This window comes from Phyllostomus discolor, chromosome 12 (genome assembly GCF_004126475.2).
Source record: "Phyllostomus discolor isolate MPI-MPIP mPhyDis1 chromosome 12, mPhyDis1.pri.v3, whole genome shotgun sequence".
Classification (NCBI taxonomy): domain Eukaryota; kingdom Metazoa; phylum Chordata; class Mammalia; order Chiroptera; family Phyllostomidae; genus Phyllostomus; species Phyllostomus discolor.
Window position 1 is genome coordinate 21737332 of NC_040914.2, and position 15510 is coordinate 21752841.

The 15510-nt window shown below is 48.8% G+C and overlaps 1 protein-coding gene across 1 annotated transcript; it reads right to left on the bottom strand.

Annotated features, from left to right (window-relative positions):
* Positions 1–841: 841 nt before the first annotated feature.
* Positions 842–9530, bottom strand: CEACAM18 (CEA cell adhesion molecule 18). The gene is given in 6 exon segments (XM_036012863.1): positions 842–919; positions 3353–3504; positions 5274–5546; positions 6230–6502; positions 7577–7927; positions 9427–9530. Coding segments are annotated over 6 exon segments (1179 nt in total). The 5' UTR covers positions 9479–9530.
* Positions 9531–15510: the final 5980 nt, after the last annotated feature.

Consider the following 15510-nt stretch of genomic DNA (forward strand, 5'->3'; position numbering starts at 1 on the left):
TGAGGTCTGAACTCACTTCACGCTCTTTTAACTTTATTGATTTTTCCCCTGATTATAAAATCAATGTATATACTCTGTGAGAAAAACAAATTTTTGAATATACAGTAAAGTGTAAAGAAGGAAGTTAACAGAGAGCACTGTTAATAATTAACATTTTTCCACAATATGTGTACAGGTGTCTATATACACATTTTTATGTATACACATAAAACGGTAGTGCGCACACATATACTGTACACCAATATCTACATCAATAAATTAATCCATGCTTTTAACAACCGTGGTCCTATCAGATGCTGCTTTGCATTAGCATTTCTAATTCATCAAGTTGTGAGCCTTTTTGGCGTCAGTAGTCACCTTTTTCCCAGTGCAGTTCCCAACAGGTGACAGATTAGCTCAACGTGCACTGTGCCCACATAAGCAATTACCGCCTGTCGGGCATTTAGAGGTTGTGCTGTCTCCCTGTCACTGGCAGTGCCAAGTTGGGACGTCTCTGCCCAGGCGTCTCTGATGGACTGTGGTGTCGGGTTAGGGAAGTGGGGGCCTTGGAAGCACATTTGCTGGTGGGAAAGAAGCATTAGAATTAGAGCACAGAGCTCCGTGCATGACCCGCCCCCAAACTGCAGCCCATTGGCTGGCTCTGATTGACAGCTGGAGCAGCCACTGGCCATTCTTCCCGTGATGTCACACTGCTGGTCCTAGGCAGGGTCTCCAGTCCTTTTCCAGGAGCCTCTGTCTCTCAACCTCAGTGTGACTGTCCGTGTCCCCCATCTCCTATGAGTACCAGTGCCACCCCCATAGCCCAGCCCACCTCTTTGGGGGGACTCTCAGCCCTTCTCCATCACCTCTCCGTTACCTCCTTGACCATCTGGTCCTGTCCTCCGGATCTAAGGTGGATACTCACAGACCACGGCTTGTCCTACGGGAAGAGATCAGGGGAGAAGTCACACCTCGGGTCCATAGGAAACTGTGAGAATGCAGGGGAGTCCTGGGTAGATAAGGGGTCAGCTTATTCTACACAGCTCTTCTGGGTGCGGGACCCCAGGAGTAGGAAGTGATGAATCTGGAGGCTGAACCTCTGCACCAAGAGTCCTCAACATTCCACATACTTTTGCAGTATTTCAGAGGTCTTAAGGTCACTGCAGGAAGATGCTGTGGGGCAGGGGATAGGTGGAGGGAAAAGAGGCTGTGTACGCCGGGGGAAGGAATGGGCACTCCCTGGCCTAATTGATGATGATAATTCATTCCCCATCGCTACAATATATGCCAGAAACTATGGTAGATGATTTGTAGAAATTATCTTGAGCCCTCTCAACAGTTACACAGGTAGATGCTTTAACCCCATTTTGTAGGCGAAGAAACAGGAACTCAGAGCAGTAACATCACTTGCCCAAAGTCACCCAGCTAAAAAAAAAATGAGAGAGGCCAATATTCTAAACCTGGCCTCCCTGACTCCCAGCCCCCACTGCTGTCATGACAGACTGCAAACCTCAGAGAAGGTGTCTGTTAGAGGGAACAGTGAAAATGTTGGGTTGACTCTTGGCTGTGAGGAGAGGTTATGCCTGGCTAGGAGGCTTCCTCTAGGATGTAGAAGAAGAGCTGAACCACATCTGCTGGAAACATTCTTAAACTCCCCAGGGTTGATCACAGCCAGTTTAGAAATTTTACATTGAATAATGATGATGGTATTAACGGCAGCATCTAAGATTCTACTGAGTGCTTATGACATGGCTTTGTTCCAACATCTTTATCAGTAATACCTTCCTTTATCCCCATAGTAGATAGCCCTGTGAGGTTGGTATCAGTATTACTCCCATTTTACAGATAGCAAAGTAAAGTACAAGTGGGCTAATTTGCCTGCTGTCACATTGGTGGCCCAAACTATAATCTTCATGACATAGAAACCATACAATGATCACACGTAGGCTCAATCTTGCCCTGGCAGATGTGGCTCAGTGGATTGAGTGCCGGCCTGCAAACCAAAGGGTTACCGGTTCAATTCCCAATCAGGGCACATGCCTGGGTTGCATGCGGGCCAGGTTCTCAGTAGGGGGCATATGAGAGGCAACCACACATTTATGTTTCTGTCCCTTTCTCCTTCCCTTTCTCTCTATAAAAATAAATAAAATCCTTCTAAAAATAGGCTCGATATCAAAATACTAAAACAATAAAAAAGGATGTATCTTCTAAAATCTTCACCATCATCACCATAACCAATATTACCATCACCAGCATTACCATCATCACCTCTATTATAATCATTATCACCAACATCACCATCATAACCCGATTCAACAGAATCATTACTACCATCAGCATTACCATCATCATCACCATGACCACCACTATTCTTACAATGTTCATCCTCTACTTCCTTCTCTTCCTGATCATCATCATTATCAAAATCATCATCATCAATGTCCTCCCCTGGTGTAGCTGACCTCCACTTCACTTGGGAAGTGGTGACTGCTGTGTACCAGACACATTCTCACACCTGCCCTGCTAGGTGGGCTTCAATACCTACACATTGTAAACATGAAGGAACTGGGATGAAGAGTGGTCTTCAACCAGGGCAGCTTGGCCCCACCCCCATGGGACCTTTGTAATGCCTACAGTTATTTTTGGTTGTCTAAACTGGGGGTTCTGGTGGTTGTTGCTACAGACATCAGGTGGGTAGAGGCCAAGTATGCTGCTTAACCTCCTACTGCACACCAGATAGCCTTAACCTCCCACAGCTGAAATAATCATCTGACCCTAAATATTGATAGTGATGAGGCTGAGAAACACTGATCCAGTCTGCCGAGAATGTTCAGAATCCCCTCCAAAACATGTGTCTAACCCTCCCATCATCCTTCAGGGCAGGGGCTACCCTTCACATCTTCCACATGTGGCTAGAAAAATCTGACAGGAGAAATGATCTGCTTGGGATCACCCAGACAGCTGGAGGCGGAACTGGCACTTAACCCCAGGTATTAATCATCCATCCACCCCATGTCCTCCCCTGGTGTAGCTGACCTCCACTTCACTTGGGAAGTGGTGACTGCTGTGTACCAGACACATTCTCACACCTGCCCTGCTAGGTGGGCTTCAATACCTACATTGTAAACATGAAGGAACTGGGATGAAGAGAAGTCACTGGATGAAACCCTACTGCTATTTTAGAGATACGGCTGACTATAATGCTCCCCTTCTCCTGGTTGGCTTCTGGTCCTCAAGACATATGTGTCTGCCCCACATGGTCCCTGACAATCCATTTCCTGGCTTGTCCCTTCCTCCTTTGCTCTGCCTCCTCCCCTTTCAAAGGAGTGCTGGCTCCTGAGTCCCAGACCCCAACCAGTGCCCCACTCCTGACCCTGGGCAACGAGCACCTGGTGGAGGAACGATTGATCAGCATGTAGACCAGGATGCCGCAGATGTAGACGCCACCCAAGACTGTCATCACGATGAAAAGCACCACCAAGGGTCCTGTCATGTAGAAACCTGTTCTAATAACAGGCATTTGCCCTGGAAGGAGAGGATACGTGGGGGTCAGGACCACCATTGAGTCTTCCCTTCACGTACCCACACACCTGTTCTTCAAAGATGTGTTAGTACCTCCTACGGGCAAAGCACTGTCCAGGTAGTTACAGATTCAGCAGTGAACCAAACAAACTTCCTGCCCTCATGGGGCTGACATCATAGCTGGGGTGAAGAGTGGTCCTCAACCAGGGCAGCTTGGCAGCCAACAAGTCAACAAGTAAGGAAAGTCAACAAGTAAGGAAACAAGTAAGTCAACAAGTAAGGAAAGAGATGTCTAATATTGCAGGCAGCAGTAAGTGCTCCAGAGAAGAACAGACCCACATAAGGGGACAGAGTGTGACAGGGCAAGGGGGTGCTCTGGTTACGCAGGGTAATTAACTCATTGCACAGAGAGCCCAGACATTCGGTGAGCTGCAACTACATCCCAGGCCCCGTGTTAAGGACTGGAGACAAATGGCAATCAAAGAGCTCACCCAACCCCTGTCCTCCTGAAGTTCATAGTTCTGTGGAGCAGAAAGCCATGAATGACACTGTAGCACAAATATTAAATGCATCACGTCTGGTACATAGTAGGTGCTTAGTAAATAATGTGGTGTGACCTGAATAAATGTCTTGAGCTAACATCCATGTCTGCTCATGGCTTTCTCTGAGAATTGCCAGGAGGATGGCTTTTCATATGCTTTCTTGCTCAATGTCTGATTTCATTCTTGCAGCAGCCTTGCTGTGCAGGGGCCCTTTATTATCCTGACCCTACAGAATGAGAAACTGAGTCTCAGAGAGGTATAGCTCTTTGCCCCTGTTTCTTTTTTTTAAATCCTCACCTGAGAATATGTTCATTGATTTGAGAGAGAGAGAGAGAGAGAAACATCAATGTGAGAGAGAGACACTGATAGGTTGCCTTCTGTACATGCCCCAACCGGGGATCAAACCTGCAACCTAGGTATGCGCTCTGACTGGGAATCAAACCCACAAACTTTTGGTGCATGGGACAATGCTCCAACCAACTGAGCCACCTGGCCAGGGTGCCCCTGTTTCTGGAGGACAAGCAGGGGCAGAGCTAGGGTTTGAACCCAGGCCACTGGGTTCCAATGTCCCTGCTTTTTACTGCCTTGCATGTCTGCTCCCTCCCTGGGAATACCAGGGTCTCTCCTTGAGGCAGCCAAAGATCATGCAGTTGTTGAAAAGGTGCTTTCCCCATTTACAAATTCAGTCCCACACCCATGACAAACCTCTGCATCCCCTGCACCACCTCCCCTCCCATCCTCCCACTTCCTCATTTCAGAACCAGCCTGGGGTGATGGCGAGGGCATGGGCTGTGTGGCCAGCCTGCCAGGGTTGGGATCCTGCCTCCTCAGCCCATTAGAACCTTGAATAAAGCACTCCAACTCCCTGAGCCTCGGTTTTCTTGCCTGTAAAATGAGGTGACACCCATCAGAGGCACTTTCTCTGGAGGGAGACTATGAGTGCCACACAGGTAGGAGTGGTGGACAGCATGTGGAAAGGGTCAGTCAACGTTGGCAGGCTGGAATTATCACCCTAGAATTCACCCCAACTCTGATCTGAGGACTCACGGGGCTTCCTAGAGGAGGGAGCTTTGGGCTTGGACCTCAGAGGACAGAAGGATCTCACCCAGTCATCGTGAGCAGGGCGTGTTGAGGTAGGGATGGCATTCCTGATTATGGTGGCTAGGCAAAGGCACAGAGGTGGGAAGATTCACAGGACATGAGCCCCAGAAGGGAAGCGGCTGCACTCACAGGCCCTCTGGATCCAGATGTCCTTCTACATGGTCAGCTGGGTCACGGAGTTCTCCACGATGCATCTGTACCTGCCCATCTGCTCCCATGTCAGACTCAGGAAGCTGAGCTTTGCCTCTGAGCTCAGGAAGGAGCCGTTGTGGATCCAGCGGTACTTGGGTGCTGGCTTGGAAGTGGAGGTACAGTCCATCTGCACTTGGGAGCCGATCTCAGCAGACAAGATGCCTCTGAACTCAGAGGGCTTACTGTTCAGCGCCACTCTGTCAGGTCCATCTGCAGAGACCAGAGCTATGTTTCCGACCTCCTGGGGTCCTGCCTCCTTCCCTAAATCCACAGGAAGTCTTCTCCTCCTGAGTAGGAGGTACCCAATTATGTACCCCAGGGGGACCCCTAGACCTACCCCAGGCAAGGCAGCTGGGCCACCAATGAAAATAATAACAATGTCATCTGTTATCAAGCATGTACTATACAGGCCAGTCCTTTACATCCTAATAAAATGGGTGTAGAGTAAAAACCAATGCCTCACAAATGCATCATACTAGCAGCATGCTGGGCACTGTTCTAAATACGTGAAGCAGTCGCTTAACTCTCACAGCAACCTATGTGATTGATCCATTTCATAGATGAGGAAGATGAGACTCAGAGGAGAGGACTGGGGAGTTACTGCTCCTCTACCGACCTATAGAAGGGTGAAGCAAGTCCCTGTATAGCCCCAAAAGAATTTCTCCAAGCAGCTGTAGCCCCTGCAGCCTGAGCCTGGTTCAAACCTGCAACCAGTAAGCAGTGGGCAGAAGTCAGAAATTGTCCTCTCCATCACATCCAAAGAGCTAACTAGACAGAGCTGGGTGTGAAGCCAGATCAAGCTGGCTGCAGGCTCTGGTTCTGTCTTATTCCTCCATCCCTGGGAGACCCCAAGCCCACCCTTGGCTTCACACCCATGACCCCAGACCACTTACAGGCCACAGTCAGAAAGATCATTTCACTCTTTAGAAAGTCCCCGAAGCTGGAGTCTACCCCACACTGGATTGTCATGTCATAGCGGTGGACCCAGTGCATGATGAGGGTCTTGCTGTCTGGGGAAATTGTCATCTTGTCATTGCTGGACACCCGTAAGGCATTCACATACCACACGATTTTGGTGGCATTGGTGCTGCAGAAGGCAACCACAGAGTCCATGTTCTCTGCCACTGAGCTGGTGTTGACCGAGAGGACGGGATCGCCTTCCGAGGCTGTGTGGGAAGGAGAGGACGAAAGGTGGGGTTTGGGGATATGTTGGGGACAAACCAAGAGTTTGTAAGATGGTGTCCTGGCAGAAAAGCATCTCGGGAGAACTAAGAGGGACAGAAAAGCAGGAAGTGGGCATGAGGCGTCCAAGATGTGGGCACTTGCCTGAGCCCATTGTCCTACATGCTGAGCCATTGCTGTCATATCCCCTGTAATAGTAGTGAGTTTTTGGCATAAACATGTGACTGCATGGTCATTTCTGCAACCCCCCACCCTCTAATCAGGACATTCCATCCAAAGAGCTGTGCATGAGTAGGATTCACAGGGAGAGGTGGTGTTTGGATTCTCCGTAATAACTGCCCAGAGTCCCATTTACTTTACCAATACTCCCTCCCAGTTTACAACAGGTAGATGTCACCCTGTTCTGCAGGTGAGGAGGCTGAGGATCACAAGGGAAAGATGAAGTCTCGAGGCCACACAGTGTACACAGGTGGGACTGCTGACTAACCTATAGAAGATGGCAAAGGCCATAGCTGTCACACCCATCATTACCTTGTGTTATGTAAGACAGCGAGAGAGAGAGAGAGAGAGAGAGAGAGAGAGAGAGAGAGAGAGAGAGAGGGAGAGAGAGAGAGGGAGGGAGAGGGAGTTTGGCTGACCTTAAGGAAGCCAATAGCCACGATGTGAAAAGCCTGTGCAGAGAGCCGCTACTTCAGAAAACAGCCACAGCCTGTATTTACGAGCTGCATAGCAGACAGCACTGGGGCAAAGCCACACCTGAAATCCTGACACACGGAAACTGCAACAGTAAAATGGTGGTGTTTTTGGCTGCTATGCTAGTGGCTCTTTGTTGGGTTGCCGACTAACAGATAACGAATACCTGTCAGCAGAACTGGAGCCCCTGAAGGGAGTGAGTGACCTGTCTCTGTGGGGGAAGTCAGACAACCATCTGTCGAGACTCCCTGGGTCCTCCGTAGGTGAGGTGGAGGCTCGGACAGCATTGTCTCCAAGGAACCTCACTCCCAAAGCCTCCAGGCCCAACCCTCACACTCGGGAAGCGGGGTAACCTGTCAACTCACCTTGAATCTCCAGCCAGCCAGTTGCACGCTGGGTCCCACTGCTGAGGTCCACCCGCTCGGTGTAGTTCCCTGTGTGACTCAGCGTAGAGTTCTCGATCTCCAGGGTGCCTGTGTGGGTCACATTCTCCCGGCCGCTGAACAGGGGCCCAGGCTGCCAGGAATTGGAGGGAGGTTTATAGCTAATAATCACATTCTCTGCATTGTCAGTTGTGCCCCGGTGCCAGCTGTATTCTCGTGCCCCCTCCGGGACGTTGTTGAGTTGCAGGAAGCTTGGATAGCCCTGGAACCCTATGAATGAGTTGATGGAGATTTGGCTGGAGGCTTGGCTGATACCATAGGCCAGCAGGCTGGCTGAGGAAGACAGAGAGACAGAGAGAATGATTTATACCATCTGGGCAGCGGTCCACAGAGACTCTGGTGATCACACCAAGGGTTCTATCTGCTGAATGACTCCCCAGCCCACCCCTGCTCTCCATCTGCTTGGCCCCTGCCCTGCTCCGTGCTTTCCCCCTCGTCTTCCAGCCTGGACTCTTCCCTACATACTCAGCCTCCAACCCTTCCTCAAAGGACAGTTATGTGGGTGCTTATAAAGGCCCAAGTTGTAGCCCTGCTCTCCCCACAACCCAAGTTCCTTCCGTGGCTCCTCATGGCCCTCATGAGGAAGTTCAAACTCTTAGAGCAGCTTGCTAGACACTGTTAGAGAGAGCTGGTCTTTGTGGACTCACCTAGACTCCTTTTAGATCACATCTGTCCCACCTCATCACCCCATGTACTCCCTCCTTCATTCATTTGCCAGAAGACACCATCCACACTATGTGCCCCAGTCATACATTCAGCTCTCTTGGGGCACCACACTCTGTCCTGACTTTAGGCTATCTTTTTTTAAAAAAGATTTTATTTATTTATTTATTTATTTAGAAGGGAAGGGAGGGAGAAGGAGAGGGAGAGAAATATCAATGTGTGGCTGCCTCTCACACATCCCCAACTGGGGACCTGGTCTGTAACCCAGGCATGTGCCCTGACTGGGAATTGAACCAGCAACCTTTTGGTTCACAGGCTGGCACTCAATTCGCTGAGCCACACCAGCCAGGGCATGAATTCAGGTCTTCACACATGCTATTCCCCATTTTTGGCACACTCATCTCTGCTTCCTCCTTGTTGACTCACTTCTACTCATCTCTCAGTTCTCAGCTTTGATGTCTCCTCCTTCTCAGCCCGGGTCAGATGGCCCTTGGTGTTGCCCCACCCTCCTGGGCCCCCCTCACCTTGTCCCCACCACTCCGGGTTATTGCACTGCAGTGACAGATCTGCACCCCTCACTGGATGTGAACCCCAGGAGGGTGGCCCTAGCACAGGACGGAACCCAGCAGGAGTCCTCGGCAGGAGGATCTGGGTGGATAAAACTCCCCCAAGACTGTCTTTACATGTTACTGACTTACGGTCTAAATTCAGTGGACTGGATGTGAACAGAGCTGGGAATCTACTGCTCTGTCCAGCCTAAGCCTTGGTTCTGCTGAGGAGGCAAAGACACCTAGGACCCTCTCTACCCCAGCTCCAGGCCTCCAGGTGTGAACATTGGAGGCGTTCCAGGACAGTACACACAGCTGCCAGTGAAACCTGATAGTCGTCTATGTCAGTGGGACCAGATGCAGCAGGAGGGAAAGGGTTGGGGTAGGGTCCAGCTGGAAAGGTTGGGAGAGGGGATCAGGGCAGATGGGGCACTCAGGGGAAAGGGGTGTGTGTGTGTGTGTGTGTGTGTGTGTGTGCGCGCCCAGCTAGTGGAAGTCCTGGAGAGGGTTCTGTCCCCACACCTCCCCTCGTCCGGTCCTGTTAGGTCAGCTTTCTCTTACCCACAAGGACCAGATCCTTCCAGGGGCCGCGTCCGGGTCTGGAAAGGTGCATGAGTGCAGGTGCGTGCTCCCGGTGGAGTGGTCTCTCCAGGGACCCAGCAGCCACCACTGCCGCACCTTCGCCCACAGGTGTCTCCCTCCTGGAGCTGCTGCGTCTTTATCCTCTGCCTACCGGGTTGGACTCTGCACTGCAAGTGGGAGGGGCTGGGGACAAGGGCATCCAGGAGTCGGTCATTACCATTATGACTCTGTGTTGCCTTTATATAGTTATTTATTACTCACTTACCCTCTTCTACCCTGGTAACAAAAACCAAATCGAACCAACCAACCGAAGAAAAACAAGCAAAAACCACGTGCCCGCTTTTATGAAAACTGGAGGATACTAAACAGTGGGCCTGGGCGAGAACAAGGCATAGGACTTGGTGAACCGGTCGGCGTCTTGCTTTTTGTTCTTGTTTTCCCTAAGCAGTGCCGAACTTCCAGTTACAAGTGGTTGTTTTCCCCTGGATGGTGAGGGGCTGTTACCTGGACGCGCTGAGACGTGCACCACAGTTGGTGCGGGACCTCCAGGCAGTTCCGGAAATTCAACCTTGGTTGGGGGGCGGGGTGGGCGGGCTGGAAGCGGGAGAGGGGGCTGGGACAGACTAGTCAGGGCTGCAGGTTGAGAAAGCTGGGAGAGAGACTGGTGGGCGGAGCGAGACAGGGAAGACGGGAGTTGGGGGGAGAGGGGGCTGGGAGACACTGCCAGAGCGGGTAATCCACTAGGTCTTTCAACCTGTAGTTGGGAATGGGATCGTCTTTCATTTTCATACCAACACATACAACACTTTTAATGGCAAAAGGAAAGCATTGGCCATTAAAAAACTGGAAAATTATTTTTTTAATGTACATTTATTTTTATTTATTTATTTAGAGAGAGGAAGGGAAAGAGAAACATCAATTTGTTGTTCTAGTTATTATATTTTTAAAACAGGTCCTTACCTGAGAATATAGTTATTGATTTTAGAGAGAGAGAGGGGAAGGGAGAGAGAGAGGTTGATTGGTTGCCAAGCAGGGATCAAACCTGAAACCTGGGCATGTGCCCTGATTGGGGATTGAACCTGCAACCTTCTGGTGTATGGGATGATGCCCCAATCAATGCAGCCACCCAGCCAGGGCTGATGGGCAGTTGTTCCACTTATTGATGCATTCATTGGTTGATTCTTGTACATTCCCTGAGTAGGGAACCTGCAACCACGGCCTCTTGGGATGATGCTCCAACCAACTGAGCTACCTGGCCAGCGCATTTGGAAACTTCTTTAAAAAAATTAACACTATCCTAATAGTTAAATTATTCAAAATGCTTTGTGATGAATCTTTATAATAAATCTAAGATTAGATAAATATATAAGTAGTTCTCTAAATATATAAAAATATGTATACCTGCATACATTTTACAATTATAAATATGTAAACAAATAAAATATTTTATACATAGAATAAATACATATACAATGATTTATTATGATTTAATTAATGCTGTGAAAATATCACCGGTCATAATTTGACTCTCTGGAGCTATATCAAGCTTTTTTCTACTAATCTTTTCAGTTCTGAGGTTATATATATATATATATATATTTATACACACATGAATAATTTTACCAGAGTGGAATCATACCATTCAATATCCTTCTTCACTTGGGCTTCTCAGATGTTAGACCGAAGTTTAGTTAGACTTAGGTAAGTGAATACACACCTCTGAGTGGCTGGTGGTTTATTAAATATCTCTGAAGTCTTTTACTGTGTCCCCAAAAATCCATATGTAAAACACATGTGTATTTAAAAGGAAAATAATGTATTAGTTACCACTGAAGATATTTAATGGGTCATTCCCTGCACTCAAATGTGGTCCCCAGAAGACATGTGAAGTGGACCTTCTGCCTTTGGCTCAACTGAAGCCATTGGCTATGGTCCCTTCCTTCCTGCCCACGTGGCATCACTGCAAACACTCCTCCATCGTCACTTGTCCTGGGATGCAGACTCTCCCGCCCTCCTCTCTCACTTATTACCCAGGCCCTTGTGCAAGCACACACCCAGCTTTCCTCTTCCCTAAGACATCCTACTGTTTAGGGTTGCATTCAGCCAAAAGGAGCCAAAAATAATCACCAGTGCAGTCATCGACTCATCTCTCATCCAAGCAGGCTGGTGGTGGGCAGTCATAGGTGAGTTGGGGAGCTTTGTGATAATGAGGAACCTAGGCTCCTTCCATGTTGTTGCTCTGTGACCCCTGAGGCTCCCACCTCCTGATCCAAGGTGGTTGCCTGAGCTCCACCATCATGCCCACCCACCAGGCATAAAGAAGGAGGAAGTGGTGGCAACTACTCTCCTGCAGAGCACCTTCCTGGGAATGGCTCACAGCTCTTCCGTTTACATCTCACTGGCCAAAATGTTGTCATGTGGCCACACTTACCTGCAGGGGAAGCTGGTGGGTGCAGTTTTTTAGGTGGGCTCCCATGTGTCTAGGACCCTTATTACCAAGGAAAAAGGAGGGGGGTGGATTATGGGAGGAGACCAGCTGCCCCTGCCACAGACAGCATCTGAGCGAGTCTACTCGGCAACACCCATGAGGGAGCATCCCTAACAGAGAGAGATGTGTGCCAAGTCATGGCAGGAAAAGATCCTCCCCTTGTATCCAACTGTCCTGGCCTGTGACGGAACCAGGACCGAAACAGCAGAGCCCACGGAGTGCCTCTGAGCAGACCCCAGAGCTGGACACGGCCACCCATCCTGGGTGTCCCCATAACCTGGGACCTCTGAGACCCTGTCTCTTTACTCAGGAGTGGTGGGCTTCCTACGTCCTTAGCCCCTGAACCTTCCTAAGCTGAGAAGTCTGGCATGTGTTGGGAAGTGATTCCTGGAACTGCCCAGAAATCTTATGTTCTTTCATCTGACCTTTTATTTTTATTGTTTTTCCCTTTCACTTAAACCGGCCTCGCCTGGCACGTTGACTCACCCGCCTCCCTCGGGACCAGCAAGATTCCGGTCAGCATCCAGTAGTCTTAGAAGCAAGGCCCTGGGTCTTGTTGACTGTTGAGACAGTTTTTAATCAAACTGAATGTAATATCTTGGCCTCAGTTGTGATTTTAGCTGCAGACCCAGAAAAGCAGAACAAATTCTTGTGAAATCGCACAGGACAATTAATTCCATGGCTGACATCAGAACCAAATGCCATGGTTGATTACCCCCCTACCCTAGCCCCAATCAGTCAGTAGAGACCACGGCCCTACCTCCTTTGGTCACCACGATTATTGATTATCCCCCTATATAACCCATCCCTTGGAAGCCACCAGACAGCCAGGTCTTTGAGCCTGAGCCACCTGTGACTCCGGGCAGGGTGCCATCAACTTAATAAATCCTCACTTTCTTGTCTGAAAACTGCTGTCTGTGTCTCAGTGCCTTTGATGCACGCAGACAAATGGGTCCCTTTGGTCCAGGACCGTTCCCTCCAGAAAGACACATCCACAGTGCCTGTCGCTCTGCTCAGCCATCCCTAATGTTCACCTGGGGACAGGTGAGAGCCGGGGGAGCAGCCTTGAGGGGACTTCATCTCCTTCTGGAGCTGTCTTGTGCTGGTCTCAGCCTATTGATAGCCAGTGTTGCAGCTGGACCGGCCCTAGTGGCTCTTACCTTCATTGCAAGGCTCCCTCTGCAGTGACCAACAGCAAACTTTGAAATAAAAAAAATAAACGTTTATTACTTACAGGCCTTGGAAATTACACAGCACCCTTGGGGTCACACACTGAGGTCAAGGGAAGGAAGGGAGGAAAGAAGGGAGAGAGGTTCTTCATTGGTGAATTTAAAACACATAGCAGGAATTTAAATGGCCAGGAGAGAGAGAGAGAGAGAGAGAGAGAGAGAGAGAAGCCCAAGTAGCCTAAATGGTCCGTTATCAAAATTAGCCAAGATGTTTAAAATAATAGAGCCTTGTGGAGAGAGGTGGAGTGGCTCTTATCTAGTTGTGTGGCTGATAATGTGCTTCCCCAACCCCCCCGCCCCAGAAAACCATCTTTGAAGTGAATGCCTTGGCAGCCAAAGCTGAAACCAGGTACTTGCATGGGCTGTGAGCCATACCAACAAATCTCCTATCAACCTACACACCATTTTTACGTAAAAAGTGAAAACTCAGCTGTCGGGGCTTATACTGCGAGAATCAAGCTTTGTGCCTTCTAATCAAGAGAGAAAAATGCCACAGCCCCTCCCAGGGCAAGGTTCTGCTCAGCTCAAACAGAGCATACACTCATAAACCAGGCACGCCTCCCTGTTTATTAGGCCTGGAGCCCGCAGGGAGGGTTCACCTGGAATCTTTATGGAACTATAAACCTTGTGGAGCCAATGACTCACATCTGACCCCTCTTTGTGCCTCTCTGGAAAAACCTTGTCACTCCAGAGCATCCAGCTACTGGAGTGGTGAGACACAGCAGCACTCGTCTTGGTCTAAAGACTCTTAGAGGTGCATAAGATACAAAGGGCAATCCCTGCCTGGTGTGGCTCAGTGGATTGAGCACTGGCCTGTAAACCAAAGGGTCGTGGGTTCCATTCCCAGCCAGGACACATGCCCTGGTTTGCGGGTCAGGTTCCCTAGTAGGGGACATGCAAGAGGCTACCACACATTGATGTTTTTTTCCCTTTCTCCTACCCTTCCCCTCTGTCTAAAAACAAAATGTTAAGGAAGATCAGATTTAAGATAACATTGATAAGATTCAAGATAAACTTCCTACAAGGTAGGTCTGCCCTCTGAAAAGTGAGGTCATAAAATATCTCAGTGTGGTGACAGCCTATTACTATGTGTCAAGGTAAGAACATCCAAAATGATAGAGAATTTTTATAGGAGTTTATTTGAGCCAAAACAGATGACAATTGCTGGGAAGCAGGATCACAAATGTTCTGGAGAATGACAGGTTTGCAGCTTCTTTTTCTTTTTTAAAAAAATATTTTATTTATTTGTTTTTAGAGAGAGGAGAAGGAAGAGAGAAAGAGAAACACTGATCGGTTGCTTCTCGCATGCCCCCAAACGAGGACCTGGCCCGTAACCCAGGCATGTTCCCCAACCAGGAATTGAACCGGAGACTTTTCGATGGTGGGACAATGCCCAACCCACTGAGCCACACCAGCCAGAGCTGCAGTTTCTTGTATGTACTTGAAACTGCACACGTAAGGCTCCCTCTGCAGTGACCAAGAGCAAACTTTGAAATAAAAAAAATAAACGTTTATTACTTGCAAGGCCTTGGAAATTACACAGCACCCTTGGGGTCACACACCAAGGTCAAGGGAAGGAAGGGAGGAAAGAAGGGAGAGAGGTTCTTCATTGGTGAATTTAAAGTGGAGATTTAACTGAAGGTGGGGAAAGCACAGCGGGGGTCTATTATGAGACTGTTAAGATGATGTGCTTTCTTGGGAGTGGTCATGCTTTAGGAGGAGGGTTCTGAACAGAGTCATGTTCTCCTGCATTAACCAAGACACAGAAGAACAAAGGGCAGGTCTTGCTTAAGGCAAAGGTGAACCTCTTTTACCCAAGATGTTACATGTCTGGGGGTGACTACCACTGTGACCCACCCAGCTAGGGATTTATGATCAGATCATTCGCCAAGCTCACTTTCCACAGGACCCCCTTTTCATCCACAAAAGCTAATGACATTTAACTTCAATCACATACAAAAACTCTACACCTTCGCCCTAAATATGATGTTATTGATGTCACCATTTACATCTTTGATTATATTGTGTATTCATTAATAAATGGTTGTTTTGATACTTTGTCCTTTTAAATTCTATATGAAGTTGAAAGTGATAACGCCATTTCGGTCAACATCGGAATGCGCGTCCACAGTGGTTCACCGGGTAGCTTAGGCGACGCCATCTAGTTTTGTTAAGCACACTCAGTGACACCTGCCCAATGACGAAATCGCCTAGTGACGAGTTTCTCAGAACCTATTGAGCAGTGCCTGGCTGTATTTCACATCCTGCCCTCTCCACTTGAAGACCTCTCTTCTATTTCTTATAAACCATGATGCTCAATGGAATAAACCAGGCACAGAAGGACGA